Source organism: Hippopotamus amphibius, chromosome 5 (genome assembly GCF_030028045.1).
Source record: "Hippopotamus amphibius kiboko isolate mHipAmp2 chromosome 5, mHipAmp2.hap2, whole genome shotgun sequence".
Lineage (NCBI taxonomy): Eukaryota > Metazoa > Chordata > Mammalia > Artiodactyla > Hippopotamidae > Hippopotamus > Hippopotamus amphibius.
Genome location: NC_080190.1, coordinates 126,896,158 through 126,915,471, shown reverse-complemented (window position 1 = coordinate 126,915,471; position 19,314 = coordinate 126,896,158). Strand labels below are relative to the sequence as shown.

General features: G+C 40.9%; 1 protein-coding gene across 3 annotated transcripts; it reads left to right on the top strand.

Moving 5' to 3' along the window:
• The first annotated feature begins 2,925 nt into the window (after positions 1–2,925).
• LOC130853873 (oxygen-regulated protein 1-like) lies at positions 2,926–18,300 on the top strand. Of its 3 annotated transcripts, XM_057736300.1 has the most exons (5): positions 2,926–3,077; positions 4,872–4,967; positions 7,342–7,965; positions 8,717–8,888; positions 10,973–18,300. In XM_057736300.1, exons 2-5 carry the CDS (start codon positions 4,947–4,949, stop codon positions 16,591–16,593), a joined length of 6,438 nt encoding a protein of 2,145 aa, XP_057592283.1. In that variant the 5' UTR covers positions 2,926–3,077; positions 4,872–4,946; the 3' UTR covers positions 16,594–18,300. The 3 variants fall into 3 exon arrangements, with proteins under 3 accessions (XP_057592283.1, XP_057592284.1, XP_057592282.1); XM_057736301.1 differs by lacking the exon at positions 4,872–4,967; XM_057736299.1 differs by lacking the exon at positions 2,926–3,077 and having other exon boundaries at positions 4,895–4,990.
• Positions 18,301–19,314: the final 1,014 nt, after the last annotated feature.

Sequence of the window (19,314 nt, the reverse complement as noted above, 5' to 3'; positions counted from 1 at the left end):
GACAGGAATCATCCCTCTGTCCTGTGTGTGCCACTCATTAGTCACTTAGTAGTCACTTGGTTATCAGATCAACTGGCACGTATCGCAGTGCTTGTGTTCAACTGACCCTTATTTTACTTAATAATGGCCCCAAAGTGCATGGGGGTGATGCTGCAATTCAGATACTCCAAAGAGAGGCCTCTCCAAGAACCACACTGACTGACACTTTGATCTTGGACTCCCCAGCCTCCAGAACTATGAAAAATGATGTCTGTTGTTTAAACCACCTGCTTTATTGTATTGTTACAGCAGCCTGAGCGATGACAGATGCAAGTTTCAAAGTCCAGGAGATCTGTACTGTGGGAAATTGTTTCCAGGGTAGAGACCATCCAGGTTTAATACCCAGTAATTTAACTTCATCAGGATGGACCTTCCACAGAGCTCCACGTGGGCTGGATGGGTATCACAAAGGGCATGTTCCAAACCAACTGCTCCAGATGATCACACCTCTAGGTGAAGTCTGAACTCTGCCTGGGCTCCTTGCATCTGCCTGGAGAGGTAGATTCTAGAAGTTAAGATGAGGCAGGGTTCTTCAGGCATATGTATGTCTATAACGCACTACATTAAACACGAGCAGAGAATCATTCCTTTCGTAGGTGCTTATCGAGTGTCTGCTACGTATGAGGCACTGAGCTATTTCTAGAAGTTCTGAGGGAATCAATTAGTTACACTTCTAGTGCTTAATGAGCATATTGACTAAGAAGCCACAACAGCAGTGTGGCGACACATGTGAGAGAGTGTATGTTTCTACAGGTAAGTGAGCACAGTGCAGGGTATCTATTTAGCAGAGAATGTTTGTGTAGTGGGAAGGCGAGGGTGCAAGAAAGCTTCCTGAGATGCACTGAGCACTGAAGGAAGGGCTGGAAAGGTGGATGGTAATGTAGGGCAGGGGGCTGGGGCTGGAGAAGGCATTCCGAGTAGAAGATACAATGTGTGCAGAAGGGTGGAACCACACTTAAGAAATGTCAAGTAATTCAAACTGTAGAGCAAGACACATGGGATGAGACTGGAAAAGTAAGCTGGAGTAAGATCACAAACGGTGTGGTACAGTAGGGTGTGGGGGTGTTTACTAGAGGCTGTGAGAACCATGGGAGTGTTTTAAAAGAACATTAACATGGCAAAATAATTTCCATGTTTTGAACACTAATTAGGACATTAAGGCGCTTTGGCAAACACGTAATATATATTATCTTATTTAGTCTTCACAATGAGCCTAGAAGGTGAGTATTTCCCGCTATTTTATGGCCAGGGGAACAGTCACAGAGACATTAAGTAAATGGCCTGAGACCACACAGCTACGTGGAAGGAAGAGACAGGATTTGCACTGAGGTCCGACTTCAAAGCACATCCACTTAATCTCTGTGTGCTGGCTCCCTGTGGTCTTGCTCCTTGGTCAGTGGTGACCAGACAGACTTGAACAGAGGTTCCCAGGTGATCCGTGTGCACGATCATGCTTGAGGAGCTGTGGTTTAGACTTCCTGCGTGGTGTCTGCCGGAGACAGGCGATCCCAGGAAGACAGCATGGTGGCATGACTGGGCCATGGGGTACTGCTCCCTGTTGCTGACTGGAGTCGTGGGAGTGGAACGTGTGTTAGGGGAGATGCTTGGAAAGGGAGGGCACCTTCGTGCTGACTTATGTATAAAACTTTACTTTTTCTAAAAGTGCCGCAAGGGAATCCCTTCAGCTGAAGTTCCTTCACTGTTGAAATAGAACGAATGGATGGGAATCGTGTACCCGCCATGGACTATAGGACTCATCATTCCTTAGCTATTTAAGAGCAGATTTTGTCTAACTCCAAACTTCTAAAATTTGCACTTCACTTTTCAGCTGGTAAAAATGCCACTCACACCTATTGCTACCCTGTAAGCATACATTTCTTTAATGCTGCAATTGCCCTGTCTTTGTGTGGATGGTGATGGTTACAAATGGAGGTTTGTATCAAGTTAAACTCTATTGTTTCTCTTATCTACCCTCCTTCCTTCCCTCTGTCTTGCCTTCCTTCACTCAGTGCCCCTTTCTCTCTCCTCCCTCCCTTCTACCCTCCCTTCTCTTTTTACTCTTTTTACTTTTTAATTGGTCACTGTTACAAAGTCAGCATTTACAAGGCAAACTGCAGTTTCATAATTTTTCCCTTTGTGGTCTGTTTGGAGGCAGCATTCAGGAGCACAGGTTTGAACCTGGTCCTTCTTTTCGAGAGGATCCCTCACCTTGTCTTTGTGGTGCAGAGCTGAGGCGGGAAGCCTGGTAAATCCAACTAGGTGAGGTGTCTTCAAATCAGATTAGACTACAGGTGGGCATCAGAGGCAGTGCGTGTCATCCGGGGACTGCTTGTGTGACAAAGTCCTGAAATGTGTTCAGACGTTCCCACGATGACAAAGCAGGGTGTGGGAGAGCTGCGTGTGCAGACGTGCAGCATCGCTTCTGGGTGGAGCCGCTCTTTGTGTCCCGTTATGCTGAATAGCCAAATTGTTACATTTACAGCCATTTCCACAGAGCTACACTGATGCCACGATAAGCAAGAGTGCTTACATTAAAAACAAAACTCTTATGTCCTTTTCTTTTGAATGACTACCATGAGTCAATACTGACTCAAAATTACTTACTAAAGAATGACAAAATGTCATTTTTAGCACCATATCAACTTTTTCTCTTTAATACAAATATGTAAGGCTGTAAGGCTGTCTGGGAGAGAGGTGCTTATGAATTGGTGCAGTATTTTCTCCTGAGAATGACACTGGGCCTGCAGGATGCCATGCAAGGGAAACCCTGATTAGGGAGATTTCAGAACCGTGCAGCATGCCGGGAATGGCTTATTTCTGGCTGCGGACCTGTAAGGTGAATTCTGTCTGGTGATTAGCATCACCTCGGATTAAGTTAATTGGCTGTACTCAGTCCCTGAGTGGATACACTAAGAATAAATCCAAAGACATTAGTTTCTTTGCACGAAATGAGCAGGTTACATATCTGGTAACATTTATGGGAATTATTCAAACAACTTAAACCATTTTTTTCCGTGTAAGGGAGGTTTCAAGTTCTGGTAAGTACAAAACTATTTAAAATCTTTATTTTGAAAATAATCTATTTTAGCTGGTTGTACTTTGTTTTATATCTAGACTATGCACTTGTGTTCTACCTGTAACCATTAGAAAAACATTAAATATTGCTAATATTATCTTTACCCAGTTACAGAAGAAACCTTCACAATATGCTGATGTTGAAGTAGGAGGAAACTTCAGTATCAGGAAATCAAGAAATTCTAGTGTATTCAAATATGAGTAAAGTTTTTTTTTTTTTTTCTGATAAAAGCACTATTTACTCACGAGAGAAATCTGTGAAATACATGAAAGAAGAAAGGCTGCCTGTGCTTCAACAGTGCTGTGGCTGCCATAGGGAATAAGTGGGGTATTTCCTTTCTGAACCCCCACCCACAATCCCACCCCACAGTTATGACCTGTGAAATTAACTCTTTTTTTCTCACAACATCAGATCTCTGAGTTTCTATAGAACATTATGAATATACCAGTTTTATTTTTTTTTTGTTTTCTACTTCATCTTTCTTTCTGAATTGCTTGAATTCCTACTACACGCTAGAAAATTGTTAAAAATATAATTAGGAAATGATGCACCTGCATCTTGTAAATCTATCTTCTTCTCAAGTGAATAGTGGAGAGAAGGTACAGCCCTCTTGGGACATAACAATGGTTGACCCTAGTGAAACCGAAGGGTGTTAAAAAAATCTGCTTAATCTTAAAAAGCATTACAAGTATTCGTGACAGTTCCACCGCTGACTCTAGGCAATAACGAGCATGTAGAGAAGAGGGGAAGATGTTGGTAGAGATATTGGTAGCAAGCGTCAAGTTATTAGAAGCAGATTTCAATATAATTTGGGCTGGAGGCAAGGGACTTTGTTAACTGGGTCCTATGCTACCTCTAGGGCAGTCAGTGGTGAGGAACATGGAGGGCCTTAAGATTCTGGCTTCCTCTCGTTCCCTCTGTCCACCTCTGCTTCTCCTCCCTCAGTATAACCTGCTGGGAGAATTAGACCACTTTAGGTACTTTTTTTGTTCCCTACATAGCCCCTAAATATCCTACTGCATTATCTGATTTCAGAGAGCATAGAATAAACCTTGTTATCTAAAATGTAGGTAAGGAAACATTAAAAAATTTCCATCCAAATTCTGATTAGTCCTTAAAGTTGATTGAGAAAGGTGCACAGCTAAGTCAGGGTGGCTACAAGTTGTGGAGGGCTGGTAGCTCCTCTTCATAAAAGGGGACACCCTACTGTCAAGTCTGATTGACCGTGTCTCTGGTCTGCTCATGAGCACTGGCAGATGCTGTGCTAATCCCTGCCTTCTTCCTGTGGGGCATCCCCCAATCTCTGCCCCTGGCATCTCAGCTGTACACGTCTTCTTCTGGAAACCACCATCTCTTCCCACCCTCAGCATCTCTCCTTGATGTTGTCATGGTACCCTGACTCTTCCTCAATTAGCTACTGAATTACTCTGTGATTTTCCCATGGACACTGTAGGACATACACATGATGATGTCAAGGCAAAGGCTGAAACACTCCCCCTGGAACGAATCTAGTTTGCACTCTGTCCCCCAATGACGATACTGTGCACTGTATGCAGAGATCCTTTTATTCAGCAATGACACTGAATCTTCACCATGCTCCATTATACACGCAGTACCCACCTTACCTCACCCACATGCATGCACCATCTCAACACTCTCCAAAACGTCCCCCAGTGACTTCTAGGAGTTCCTAGAGATCCTCTTACATGCAACTAGGCCCACAACAACTTGCATTTTTGTTTTGTTTTTGCTACAGCCTCCTCATCAAGGTGCCTGGCGACTACCCAGCTGCAGGTACTTGCTCTGCAAATGCTCCTCCACTGCTGGGCACATGGCATCTTCCCAGGACATGGTAACTTCAGCTTCATGCATCAGGTTCAAAACCAGGGACCAGGACTGGGCAGCAGTGGGACAGGGACAATGGGCCATTTCTTCCCTCCAGTTGACACTGTCTTCCATGGTCTCCTTTCTAGTCTCACACAAAATCTCCTTTCTCTTATTTTAGCCAAAAATGAACAAATTGAAACTGTCAAAACCCCCAAAACAAAACCCTTAGCATATCAGCTCACATAACTGTGTTCCCAACATGATGACCAGATCAACAGCTCTCCAAATAGTGAGATTCAGGCAGAGAACTACTGGAATTAAAAGCCTCACTATGCACTTACACATAGATAAACATAATTTTCAAAATTAGGTGAAAAATGTGTCTCAAACACTATTCATATAAAATATTTTCAAATAAACATTAAGTAAACCAAACTAAAAACTAACTGGAGGCAAAGAGTTCTGAAGTCTTTTGTTTAAATACTGAAGGAATTCATCACTCTCATAGTTGGTGGAGGCCTGGAGATTCAGGGCGTGGCACAGTTTATCAGGTCAGACCACAGTTTATCAGCGGAGGATCAGGACAGATTGGGGTTTTGCTGACTCCACTGCAAAGCTGGATTGCCCAGCTCCCAATGTGCATGCCTGCTACAGTTGCCTTTAGTATTATCATTACTTTAAACTGCCTGAGAAGAGAGAAGGGGAGACGCATCTAATTTCTAGGGTGATCTCTGAATGCATTTTCCTAAGTTACATATAAATAAGACTTGCAAACTGTATTGGAGATAAATGAAGAGTCTTAGATAACAGCTTGTAAACATTTAAGTAGGTGCTTTGGGCCAGATTTATAGCTGATTTATGACGACAAACATGCTTTGTTCATCTCTATAATACTGATCATATTTATTTAGTTTGTTCAATTATCTTCAAGGCTACAGGGCATAGACACTAATAATTACATTGATTTAAAACAACAGAAAATAGCCACAATACGCTGCCAATGAAACACAAGCCCAGCATCAGATAAACCCTCCCACAAGCTGCTCACTTCTCAGTCAGACTCTGGCTTCACTTGGAAAGTGGAAGAAGAAAACCTCAGTGAATGGCTGAAAATGGCTTTTAAATTCTGTCCTGAAGTTTTCTCTTTAGAACCACTACTGAGAGCAGTAACCAGACTGCACCATTTTTAGCAGCCCATAGTAATGTTGTCATTCATTCCAGAAATATTTGTTTATGGAACTGTTTTCGAAAGATTAGCGTGTTAGATAACTTACCTGCATTTTCTACAGTCTTTATTTTTCATGTATTGGCTGTGTTGGGTCTTTGTTGCTGCATGGGCTTTCTCTAGTTGTGGTGAGTGGAGGCTACTCTTCGTTGCGGTGTGCAGGCTTCTCATTGCAGTGGCTTCTCTTATTGCAGAGCTCGGGCCCTAAGCACATGGGCTTCAGTAGTTGTGGCACATGGGCTCAGTAGTTGTGGCTCGTGGGCTTAGTTGCATGTGTGGTCTTCCTGGACCAGGGATCGAACCTGTGTGCCCTGCACTGGTAGGCGGATTCTTAACCACCACACCACCAGGGAAGCCCCTGTGATGGAAACATCTTACACTACCTTAACATGGCCCTTATTTATGTGATACGTTCCTTTTAGAATTTAATGTCAGGAAACAATTTCCTCTAGGTTAGTTACTTGATTCCATCCAACACACAATTTGAACTTTATAAACTTTACCTGTTTCCTCCCTTTTCCTTGACTGCCAGGACAGGCAGAACTAAGTCGATCAACTGCAAAACTCTCTTTTCTCCTTGGATGGCTTCTGATTTGTGTTTCTCGTTATTATTATTTTTTAAATGTTCAATAATACCTGCTAATTTTAAAGATTCACAAAATTTGGCAATGCATAAAAACAAATGTTATCCATAGCTCTGCTATCAGAGATAACCACCATCAACACTGGGCTGTATATATTTTGGACTTTCTTCTTCTAGGATAATAAGTACTATACACATTGGCAATGGCATACCACATGTATTCTATAAGCTGCTATTTCACTGAGTCATAAACAGGTCATGATCATGTTTCTATGTCAGTAAATACAGATCAATAAAGCCATGTTCAGCGGTTGCATAGTTTCCCACGAGTGTACATACCATGATTTATCTACCGAGGCCCTTATTAGTGTCTTTAGATTGTTTTTAATCTTTCAATTACAAACACCCTTACTTAACTGCTGCTTTTATGTCTTTTTATTTTAAGCCCTGAAAGTCATCTTTCAAAATAGGTAGATATGAGGAATTAATAGATGAACGAGTGAAACTGTAGGAACAGCTGTCGGCAGCTGCCTTTAGCACTGGCACATATTCTCCACAGTGTGAAGATGAATCATTTCCTTCCCTTTCCAGGTCTCAAGCAAAATGAGCGCAACTCCTTCCACCAGTTTTTCCGTGACTCGTCGGATTTCTGCCGAAGGTCAGGTTCCTCCTCCTCGCCAGCTGGGCGTCGCTCAGCCTGTGGTGGCCAAAAGGATCAGCTTCTACAAGAGCGGAGACCCGCAGTTCGGCGGGGTCCGGGTGGTGCTGAACCCTCGTTCTTTCAAGACATTCGACGCTCTCCTGGACAGCTTGTCGGGGAAGGTGCCCCTGCCCTTCGGGGTGAGGAACATTAGCACCCCCCGCGGAAGGCACAGCATCACGTGCCTGGAGGAGCTGGAGGACGGCCAGTCGTACCTGTGCTCCCACCGCAGGAAGGTGCAGCCGGTAGACCTTGACAAGGCGCGCCGGCGCCCGCGGCCCTGGCTCAGCAGCCGGGCCCTCAGCGCGCACGCGCAAGGCGCCCCCGCCCCCGTCGCTCCCGGCATGCTGCGCGCTCCACGGCGGCTCGTCGTCTTCAGGAATGGCGACCCGAAGACGAGGCGCGCGGTGATCCTGAGCAGGAGGGTCACGCAGAGCTTCGAGGTCTTTCTGCAGCACCTGACGGAAGTCATGCAGCGCCCGGTGACCAAGCTGTACGCCACGGACGGAAGGAAGGTGAATGTGGTGAGGGACGTGATGAAAGCCCTTCGGCAGGAAGGCTTTTCCCGCGCCTATGAGCGCGCGTGCGTGTATGTGCTTGTGTGCGTGAGTGCGTGCGTGTGCGGGAGTGCGTGCGTGTGCGTGCGTGCTCCCATCTTCATGGGAGGGCGCAGGTTCAGCCCCGTGGATGTTGTTTATTTCTGGTGGATGTTGTTTCTTTCCGGCTTAGACTGTGACGAGACGTGGGCCGCGCGGGGCTTTTCATTTCATCCACGCCATGTGCCCTGAGCCTCGCGTTATAGAACGTGTTGGCACAGAACCGAATCTTGACAATATTTCTTGAAAAGGAGTGGCCAAGAGTGATATTCTGTTGGGGACAGAAAGCATTTTCCTGGAGGAAATGTCCGCCATCGCTGACCGTCGAGGTCTTGGCGTGTCCGTCAGGCCCTTTCCCAGCTGGACGCCTGGGTGGGGAGGGCAGGGACAATACCACGTACCTTTTAAAGCTTTTTTAGTTATGATGGCAGAAGACGGGCTGTGTGCGCCAGCTGTGCAGTGGTGAAGGACGTGGGGCTGACACCCGCTTCCCTCCCCTGTGATACTGCGTTATTTGTATCCATCATTGGTGCCCAGCGAATGGTGGGTGGTGACGGCTTTCAAACCCGAGAGGTTGTCAGATTAATCCAATCAGTTATAAACTCACCGTGCGAAAAGAACAAAACTTCATGTTGCTCCTGCCAGGACCATAACTCTGATTTTTCCTTAGGTTCCCAGTCTCCAGGCTGTGATCCTGAGCTCGGGAGCTGTAGTGGCGGCAGGAAGGGAGCCGTTTAAACCAGGAAATTATGACATCCAGAAGTACTTGCTTCCTGCTAGATTACCAGGGATCTCTCGGCGAGTGTACCCCAAGGGAAACACTAGGTCAGAGGGCAGAAAGAGTAAGTCATTTAAATATACAGCCCTTATTTTTAGCCCAGAGATTTTTTTTTCACTTCAACAGCAGCAGAAATTCATCTTAAATGACCAATTTCCTTCATCACAGAAAAGGAGAGGATCAAAACATTCTAAACTGAAGTTGTTTATATTTACAGCTGGAGAGAGTCATAGAGATTATCGGGTAATTTTTTTAAAAGATTTTTTTCAAGTCAGTCGTTGATGTATCTGTTTAAATTGATGAGGTTTTTGTTTTTGCATCTGATACCTAGATGAAAGATCAAAGTGCCACCATGTCTTGATTTAGAGAGGAATTCTAAATTTTGTGGAATATGTGTAAATGACACTCTGGTAGTTGCAGAATTTTCTCGAAATAATACCATGCAGTGTCATAGCTGAGCTCAGGTTGGTTGATTGACATATTTTAAAAAATCTCTGGAAATTCCTTGGCGGCCCAGTGGCTAGGACTCCCCGCTTCCGCTGTGGGAGGGGGCACAGGTTTGATCCCTGTTTGGGGAACTAAGATCCTGCGTGTCACACTGTGTGACCAAAAAAAAAAAAGAGAAAAAAAGAAATCTCTAACTACGTACATGTTCCACTTACTGAAGTTATTCCAGTAAAAATCACAGGCCCTTAGATCCACTTTTTATTTATTAAAAAAAAAAAGGTTCCTATAGCCAGTTTGTGCTGGTTAACAGTACTCTAGGTTGATAGTTCCTTAGGAAATGCAGTACAGTGTGACATTATCCTTTGGATGGGGAAACAGGAGGGCATCTCATACCCGAGAGTGTGGGATAGGATGTAAATTGGCTTTTCAGGCATAGCTAATCTCATTTATTCTCTGTGCTCAGTGTTTTAGCTTCATGCTAACGCATTGGTTGCCATTTTCACTTCAATTTTAGTTTTTATTTTATTTAAACGTGGAAAAATACACATTTTAAGTAGTTTTAATTCCTCTACTTATTGCTAAAATGGGCAGACTCAACTATTACTTACTGTTATTTAGTTATTTCATGGCTACACTAAATAGACAGTTGTTAATGTTTCTATTTTGTAGGCATTAACTGTCAAATATCTGTTATGCTTAGGGTAGTACTAGTTCACCTTGGTCATTTTATTAAAATGATTTTATCTTCTGTCCAATGTGGGTTTCTGAGCATGAGTTTTGATTTTTTAGGGAATCTGAGGGCTTTGTTAAATTTTACTTTAAAAAATTATGAGTGAGACATTTTCATTTATAATTTTGATGAAAGTGTACCAAAAATAAGAAAAAGTATCTCTAGGCTTATACTCTGAGACAAAAGGTATTTAATTGATAGTAAGCATGTGCACATCTGTAGAAACTACTGATAGTAATTTGATTGAGTTTAGGAAGCAAGAGTGCCAAGGGTATCTCTAAAGATACACATTAAAAAGTATCTCTAAAGATACAGATTAAAAAGATACCAAGATATCTGAGTCTGTGACTAGCTCTGTCCTTGTTTGTGACTGATATTAAATTAAATGCACTGATTATACAAAATGAATGCTAAATTAATAGTTATTACTAGATTAATCTAGCTTTTAAAATAAATTCTAACAATGTTTTCACTTTCACAATGCTATAGATATCTCTTCGATATACACAGATAGGAAAATGAATACCACCATAAATTATTATTTGCTTATATGAATAGGTAAGCAGCGCTTGGTTAGATCCCAAATTTAGCACTGGTGAACAGAATAAAACAAAACCAAATCCCACAAAAATCTATTTTTGCTAGAATTTCTACTTTATACTTTCCTTATTAAACTCTTTAAGATTAAAATTCTGTGAATTTCCTCATAGAAGTAGAATTATAGGTTCTCTTTTAAAGGGTAGTTTGTAGAAATGTACCAGATATTACAGTGAACTAAATTGACCAGTGAATACATAGAGGTCAGAAACTTAAGAACATCTTAACTATGAAATTTAGAAAATAAGGTATTTTTATACTAATTTTTTTTTCTTTTTTTTCTTTGCTGCCTTTTCTATTGGATATTTATAACTTCTCTGTCTTCCACTTTATATGTTGATGTGGGGCATCTTTTATTTTTAAAATCTTGAAAGTGAGCACACATGTACCTTCAAGCCCAAGGTCTCAGATTTATTCTGTTTCTTCTGACAAAATGCAGAGTAATGATTGCTACTCAGACTATTCTTTTGCTTCTGAAAATTACTTGGCCTTAGAAAAGAATGATTCTCAGAATTTATTGATATATCCTTCTGAAGATGATGTTGAGAAATCAGTTATTTTTAATCAAGATGGCACTATGACAGTTGAGATGAAAGTTCGATTCAAGATAAAAGAGGAGGAAACCATAAAATGGACAACCACTGTCTGTAGAGCTGATCTTTCTAACACTGATGAAAAGAGTGAGATAAGCAGTTTCCCAGGAAGAAGAGATGATCGATCATCTAATTTAAAGATTACAGCATGTTCATTGTCTGCAGATGTCTCACCTCTGGAGAAAGGCAGTAGTCAAGAGGGCAGTTTGGCAGAGGAGACCAACACTCCAGGGAGAGATCAGGAGGCTGAAATGTGCAGTCCTGCTAGTTGGGAGAATGCTGTTGTGGACATAGACGCCCCCCGGGGAACTCAGGATCCAGCAAAGCATCATTTCTATAGGCCCCCTACACCTGGACCAAGGAGAGTCAGACAGAAGAAGTCTGTGATCGGAAGTATGACCTTAGTATCTGAAACTGAAGTGCAAGAGGAAATGATTGGGCAGTTTTCCTACAGTGAAGAAGGGAAAGATGGGGAGAACAAATCTGAGTATCACATGTTCACACATTCGTGTAGTAAGGTGTCGTCAGTATCCAACAGACCAGTACTTGTTCAAGCTGATAACAATGAGCAGGTAGAGTCATCTTTAGAAAGAAAAAAGGAAAGCAGACTAGTCAAATCAAGTGCAGTTAGTGCTGGTGTTGTAGAAATTACAAGTCAGAAGATGTTAGAGATGTCCCATAATAATGGCTTGCCACAGACTACATCAGAAAACGCAATAGTGGAGGAAGGTGTAGTTGATAGTGTAACAGGAGACAATGAAACTAGCATCAAGAATGTAAGAACTTACGGTAACACCAGTGATAGATCCAGTTCTTTTTTAACAGATGCAACTCATTTTTCAAGTAACAACTCTGGAACTGACAAGACTATTTCAGAGACCCCAGCTTCAGTAGGATCCTCTACTGTCACCACAAGAATCGACAAACTAATTAGTGAATTTTCTCAGTGTGGTTTAACAAAACTTCCAGAAAATGAAAAGCAGATTTCATCATCTCTTGCCAGCAAAAAAAAGATGAAATCTCAGAAGTGTGTGATAAATTCCAAGCATCAGGTTGGGGAGATTGCAAGCAAAGGAATCCCCAGGAAGAGTAAGAGAATGAACACAAGAGGCAGAATTCCACAGGAAACCACATTGCAAGATTCACATAGTCCCCTTAAAGGAGAGATACTTTGTGAGAAAGACCTCCATGCAAGTGATATGGTAATTGAATCAAATTATTTTTCTTCTGAAAGTAATAATCCTGTGAATTCCAGGAATTTCCATAGAAATAAATTAAATACTATTCACAATCCTAAAGTTCAGGGACTTTTAGCCAAAAGAAAATCCAGACCACTAAACAAAATAAACTTAGGAGGACCTACAAAAAGAGAAATTGGTCAAGGAGAAAAAGTGTTTTCCCATAATGAATATAGTTATTGCAAAAATACTTTTGAAAATCAAAATTTATTTTATTTGTTTAACTTTCTTGAGCAAAAACCCAATGCTTTTTGTGGACCACAGGCTCAAGCAGAAATAGCATCTTGGTATTTGAGAGGAACGTCAAAGAAAAGTTTAGTTTCAAAAGTTAATAATTCACACACAACTTTAAGAAGCCAGAAAAAACAAAAAGGGGATAAGTTGAAATCAGATACTACTGTAAGTAAACGACATGTCACAACTAGGGCGAATTCCTTAGCTTCTTTGAAAAAAGCCGTTTTTCCTGAAGCTGTTACGCATCATTCAGTTCAAAATTACGTACAGAGATGGTTGCAGAACATAGGCCCACATTCAGCTATGCAACCTAGAAAATCAGCTCCAATCTGCACAAAGGAAAGGAGTGTGGTAAGTTATAACAACAGTTGTTTTCCAGGAAATACTTCCCACACAAGTTCTGGAAAAGGAAATCATTTTGTCCTGGAAAGTAATAAACATATAACTAAAAGTGCCGGGTTGACAGGAGATAATCTAGGGAAAGAGGTAGGTACATCTCTTGACAAAGATAACAGTGAAGAACTTACCAAAGATCTCTGTGAGAGCCAGGTTGAATCTCTGAATGATGCTTACTTGCCTTCCGTTCATGAATATTGTACTTTGTCACAGTCAGCTATTGGTGATCCTAATACTAAAAGTCAAGGATCTGCTGAAAAGTCAGGACGAGAGGTAAGCCTTGTTTGTAAAGACATAAACTTAGCTACAAAAGAGCAAAGTGTGGAGGCTGCTGTTCAAGTAGACCTCATGGAAGAGGACACTCCAAAACACCTGTTATCAGTCCTGTTGCTTCGCCAGCTGCAAGCTTTAGTTCCTCGTAGTCACAAGACCCAGAATGGAGTTGTCCAAATGCCAGGCTCACTTGCAGATGTTCCCTTCCCTTCTCCAATATGTACTTCATCCACTAATGTTCTTCTAGCTTGGCTTTTGGTGCTAACGCTAAAGGGAGGTACGAATAGCCCCTGTCAAGGTGATGCTCCCAAGACCACCAGCAGAACTTCAGAAATACTTGCGTTGTTGGAGGTTCTGAAGCACATAGCCGTCACAGAGGAAGCTGATGACCTGAAGGCTGCTGTTGTCAGTTTAGTGGAATCAACCACGAATCACTTTGGACTCATTGAGAAAGAACAAGACCTGGTTCCAATAGGTCTTTCTGCAAATTGTTCTACACCCAACATTCAGATAGTTCCTAAGTGCATTGAAAATGAGAAAACACAGAAAATCTCTTTAGATGGAAGCTGTTCTGCCAGTGAGGACAGTGTCTCTGAAGTCTGTGTTTCAGAGATGACATGCTCTCCACATGAGATGTGCACTGTGAAAAGGACTTATCCTCCAAAAGAGACTTATAACCTCAGTGATAATTCTTTCCCCAGTGATGGCTGTACCACAGATCAGACCTCCGTGAATAAGGCTTGTTTCCTAGGAGAGGTCTCTGCACGTACTGATGCTGTGTCATCTCATAAGGCTTGTGCTTATGAGGAAGACCGTATCTGTGAGATGGCTTGCCCAGCTGATGAGGACTATGTTCCCATCAAAGTCTGCAATACCAGTGACTTTTTAAATTCCAAAGAAAACACGTATACTGATAATTTGGAATTGACTGAAGAGTTAGAAAGAGTTGATGAAGTGCAGAAAGATCTACATGTTTTGGCAGACCCTGAGTGTAAACATGGCTTTAATGTATTGGTGTTGCACCAAAGTACCAGTGATATAAGTCACTGTGGCTTTTTCCAAAGTGCAACTGAACCAGAAATCCATAGAGAACATTGTTCTCTAGATGAATTTAAAAATTGCTCATTGAAGAAATTTCAGGATGAAAATGCATATACATCTTTTGATAAGGAAGATTCAAAGACTTCTGATGAACCAGGCTCAATAACTAACAGCATGACATCCAGTGAAAGAAACGTTTCAGAATTGGAATCTTCTGAAGAATTAGAAAACCAGAACACTGATATCTTTAATACGAAGGTAAATTCAGGAGAGCAAGCTACTGAAGGATCGATCCAAAAGGAGTTAGAGGCTAGTAGAAATTTGGAGTTGGTCAAAGGCTCTAGCAGGAACATTACAGAAGAAGAAGGAAGGAGTGGTGTAGTTTGTGGGACAGTCAGTAGGAGGCTGGCACCAGCACCATCTCTAGTATTTTGCTATGATTCTAAGCAAAATCCTCAAAAGGAGCTCAGTGAAGGGGAAACTGAAATGAGAGTAAAAAAGATGGTGGAAAGCATGGAAACTGGAAGTTTTGCAGAGTCTCCCCTTGATTTTAAAAACTGCTTCAAAAGGTCAGAGACTTCTGATTGGTCAGATTATAGACAAGACAGTGAGAATGAACAGTCATATAAAACATCCAGTGATGGCCCCAGAGTCAGTGGTGAGGAGAGGGCCCAAGAGAAAGAATGTAACAAAGGATTTGTTAAAAGGACAATAGAAAAACTTTATGGAAAGGCAGAGATTATGAAACCATCTTTTTTTTCTGGGTCTATGCACACATCTCAGGTTTGTCCTTACGATTCTATGGAATTTCAAGGTGCTGGGAAAGTAGGTCTTTATGATTCTGAAGGTCAGTCATTTGGCTCTTCTGAACAGGTATCTAGTAATTCATCTGTGTTGCAGAAATTTCAGAAGAAAAGGCGAGATAAATGTGATTTTAATAACGTGAGGGCCAGTTATCATGGGGAAGACGCTGTGGAATGTGGTACTGAACACAGTGATCGTAGCAGAATTCTCAGGGACATGGAAGAGGGCGTACTGATTGACAAGGGCAAGTGGCTCCTGAAAGAAAATCACTTGCTAAGAGTATTGTCTCTTGAAAATTCTGGCATGTGTGGCAATGCAGATACCACATCAGTGGATACTCTGCTTGATAATAACAGCAGTGAGGTACCGTATTCACATTTTGGAGATTTGGCCCCAGGCCCAAACATGGCTGAACTGTCCTCTTCAGAACTGGAGGAACTGACTCAGCCTCCTGAACTGAGATGCCATTATTTTAATATGCCTCATTGTAGCGACTCGGAGCCTTTTCGTGAGGATTTGCTAGATGTTCAAAATAAAACTTGTCCTCAGGAGAGAATACCAAATCACCAGGCAGAGGGGAAGGGTAATCATAGGTCAGAGAGCGTATGCACATCTGTCACTCATGCTTTTACATCTGCTGGTAACAGAGTCCATCCTGTGTCTGATGATGCTATTAAAAGCCAACCATTGCCTGGTAGTAACATAATTCATAGCGCACTTCAGGAAGGTGACTCTTTGGATAAGCTCTATAATATTTGTGGTCAACATTGCCCAATACTAACTGTTATTAACCAACCTGTAAATGAGGAACACCGAGGATTTGCATATTGCAGAGATTCTGATATTGAAAATTCCTTGAGTCTCCAATTATGGATGAAAACACACCCATGTTTACTACCGTCAAAGAAAAACATGTTCAGGCATAAGAATGATAAAGCAAGTAGCAGAAAAGCCTTTATTGACAATGCCATTGGCGATACATTCGATTGGCTGTATTTTAATAACACATGTGACTTGATTGATAAAAGGAGAAAATTAAAAAGAATTAACTTCTTGGACTTTGAGGAAGAAAATAATTTAAATAAATTTCAATCGTATTTAAAGAATTTCTTGCACGTGTTGTTAGTTGTGGGTCATGTGAATTCAAATACACAGGAGCCTGGAAATCAGACAAATGAAATCTTTGATGTAGTTGATGAGAATAACAACTTATTAAATAACAGATTCCAGAGCTCAAGAACAAATCTCAACCACATAATGAGAGAAAATAACTATCATTTCTCCTTTGAAATGCTTGGCCAAGCCTGCCTGTTTTGCCAAGTTGAGACATCTTTAGATATTAGCAGTGGAAACACATTAGAAATATTTTATATTTTTGAAGATGAAAATCTTTTCATTTGGGAAGAGGAAAACTAATTAAATTGAACTGATCTTGAAAGCCGTGATGAGCGAGAAGATTTCTCATTTCAATATCAGCATGGCCTTTCTTCATCAGAAAGATGAAGCACATAGGATGTATGTGGATTACATAACCTCCAAGAGTTTCCCACTTCTTCAAAATGAGCATACGCTAGAAGTCTTGCCACTGGATAACCCGGCATGACTGTCCTCATTCCTGTGTTGTTCATTGTTTCAGCAACTACAGACTCACTTTCTGTTATGTTATTTTTGAAGTTTCTATGCATTTTTTTCTTGAGCATGTATTACTTCTTATTTCTGTTATTTTTCTCCTGAGACATCATGAATGCCCTGAGGACAGGGATTGTATCTCCCTACCCTTTTTATGTTGTCAGGTTAGTGCAAAGTGTGTATTGAAGGTATTGGTGAATTAAGGGAAGAGACATAGCCTCAGATTGCTTCATTTATTAATTTTAACTGCTGATTTGATAAAAGTATGATTGTAAGATCTCCACAACAATCTTGTAAGTTTTTTTTGTGCCAAATGGGTTGAATCGCATTTCCTCAGAACATCCGTCTAATGAACTTGCCGGTGTTCCTATGGGACAGGAGTTACCATTTTTCCTCATGACTAGAAAAAATGCTCTGCTGCTAAGCCAGCTCTCCAGTGCGTCGCCTAGAAATGCTCATCTCGTAGCCACTAGTTACATGTGAGGAAACTCAGGTCAGAAAATGTGGGAAAGTCTAAGGCATGCTCTGTGAGGAAAATTGAAAGGAACTGAACGATTCAACTTGGAAAAGAAAAGAGAAAGGTGACTTCACAGTTCTCAAAATTGAGAAAGAACTACTGTGAAGAGGAGCTGGACAGATTTCTTTCTGTGTGCACCTGCATTAATAAAACATTTAATTAGATATAAATAAAAAATGTTGCTGAGAAGGATAAATAAATTTGGTTAGACAAAGAACCATAGATTGTGGTTGAATTCTTGTGTCTCTTGAATTCTTGTGGTATTTTTGCCTGGGACTTAACCAGTGACTCTTTTAAGGTTCCTTGTTCTTCATGACTATTTGATGGTATAGAAACAAGTCTTGTAAAACGTGGAAGTTGATGTCTCTTGTCCGGAACTGACTCAAAATAGAAAAATTAATGTTTTTGGAGCCACACATGGTGGTGCTAAAATAACATAAATTTGGCATTGGGCAACAAAAAGTAATTACTTACAAAAAGAATGCCTTTGGTTTCAGTTCAGCATGAGTAATAAACGCATAAAGAATTATGAGTTGCTATTTATTTAACCAGAGAAAAACTACCTCTACACATTGTATGACTTTTCTACATTGTGATGAACTCTTCTAATTGAAATATGGAGGTTGTAATGTTATGTAAGCTTCTATAGTGTGCAGTGAGAAATTTTGGTGAAATAAAAGGGCTACAATTGTGGAGATACACATGCACTTAGTGTTACTGTGCTTTTGCAGATCGCAGGTTTGTGGTAACCCTGCATCGAGCAAGTGCATCAGCCACATTTTCCCAACTCGTTTGCTCACCCTGTGTCTCTGAGTCATATGTTTCAAACATTTTCATTATTATTTGTTAATTCGTGATCAGTGATCTTTGATGTTACTATCGCAATTGTGTTTTTGCTTTGTATTTTAAAATTACGGCATGTACATTGTTTTTTAAAGATGTAATGCTATTACATCCTTAATAGGCTATGCTGTAAACATAACTTTTACCTGCACAAGAAAACAAAAAAATTTGTGTGACTTGCTTTATTGTGATATTTGCTTTATTGCAGTGGTCTAGAACTGAACCTGCAGTATCTCCCAGGTATGCCTGTGACAGAAAGGGGAGAAGAATTAACATTAATGTGCCTACTGTATACCAGGGGCTATGGTAATCTTATGGGTTTATTATATGTAATCTTTCTTCATAAAGACACTGTGAGTTTAGCTTTGTTCCTCCCTTTTTATAGATAAGAGAACCTTGAAGCAGGGAGGTAAAGTACTTTTGTCAGTGGTACGCAGTAGGTATTTCAGGATTTGAACCCAGTCTGTTTGTGCTTGAAAGTCAATGCTATTTTTACTACATTTTTATTCTTTTCACATGAGGGAGAAGGAGTAAAATGTTTTAAAAAGTATTAGCACTTTCCCCAGAGCAAAGAGACAAGGAAATTAATTTTCTTTTTAATTTAGAAGGAGTGATATTTAGATGTACCAAGGAAATTGGGGAAAGCACTCAGAACAACGTGGAGTGTCTAGGAAAATGTGGCCTGTAGCCTGTGGTTTTTAGTAATACTACTTCAAACAACGTCCTGGGAGGCCCACATGATATTGGGAGAAAGAAATTGGGAGAGACATACATGAATGGGTGATGCATGACTGTGTAATGTACTTGTTTCAAATGAACATGTTCAGAGGCATTGAATTCTGAGATTGGAACCATGCCTCACTCCTGTTTATAGCCCACATGTAGCGTGTTACTTGGGACGTGGTAAACACCTAGTAAATGTGTGTCGAATGGAAAAGAAGTGCTTTCAAGTGCTCTTTCTTTATTAACTTCGAATCCATACACATAGAAAGATATGGAAAGATGCTGAGTTTCTTATAGTTTATGAAGCAATATTTCAATCATCTTTAAAAATGTCTGTGAAAATTTTTTTTTTAAACATTCAAAGGTTTTTTTATTTTCACAAGGCTTACATAAAAAAATCTAAATCTTGAAACACTGTGAAATTT

Coding starts and splice junctions, on each gene's coding strand:
- LOC130853873 (XM_057736299.1), top strand. CDS start 4,925: ATGCTCCTCCACTGCTGGGCACATGGCATCTTCCCAGGACATGGTAAC. Junction 4,991..7,341: donor ACTTCAGCTTCATGCATCAG/GTTCAAAACCAG, acceptor TTCCCTTTCCAG/GTCTCAAGCAAAATGAGCGC. Junction 7,966..8,716: donor ACGCCACGGACGGAAGGAAG/GTGAATGTGGTG, acceptor ATTTTTCCTTAG/GTTCCCAGTCTCCAGGCTGT.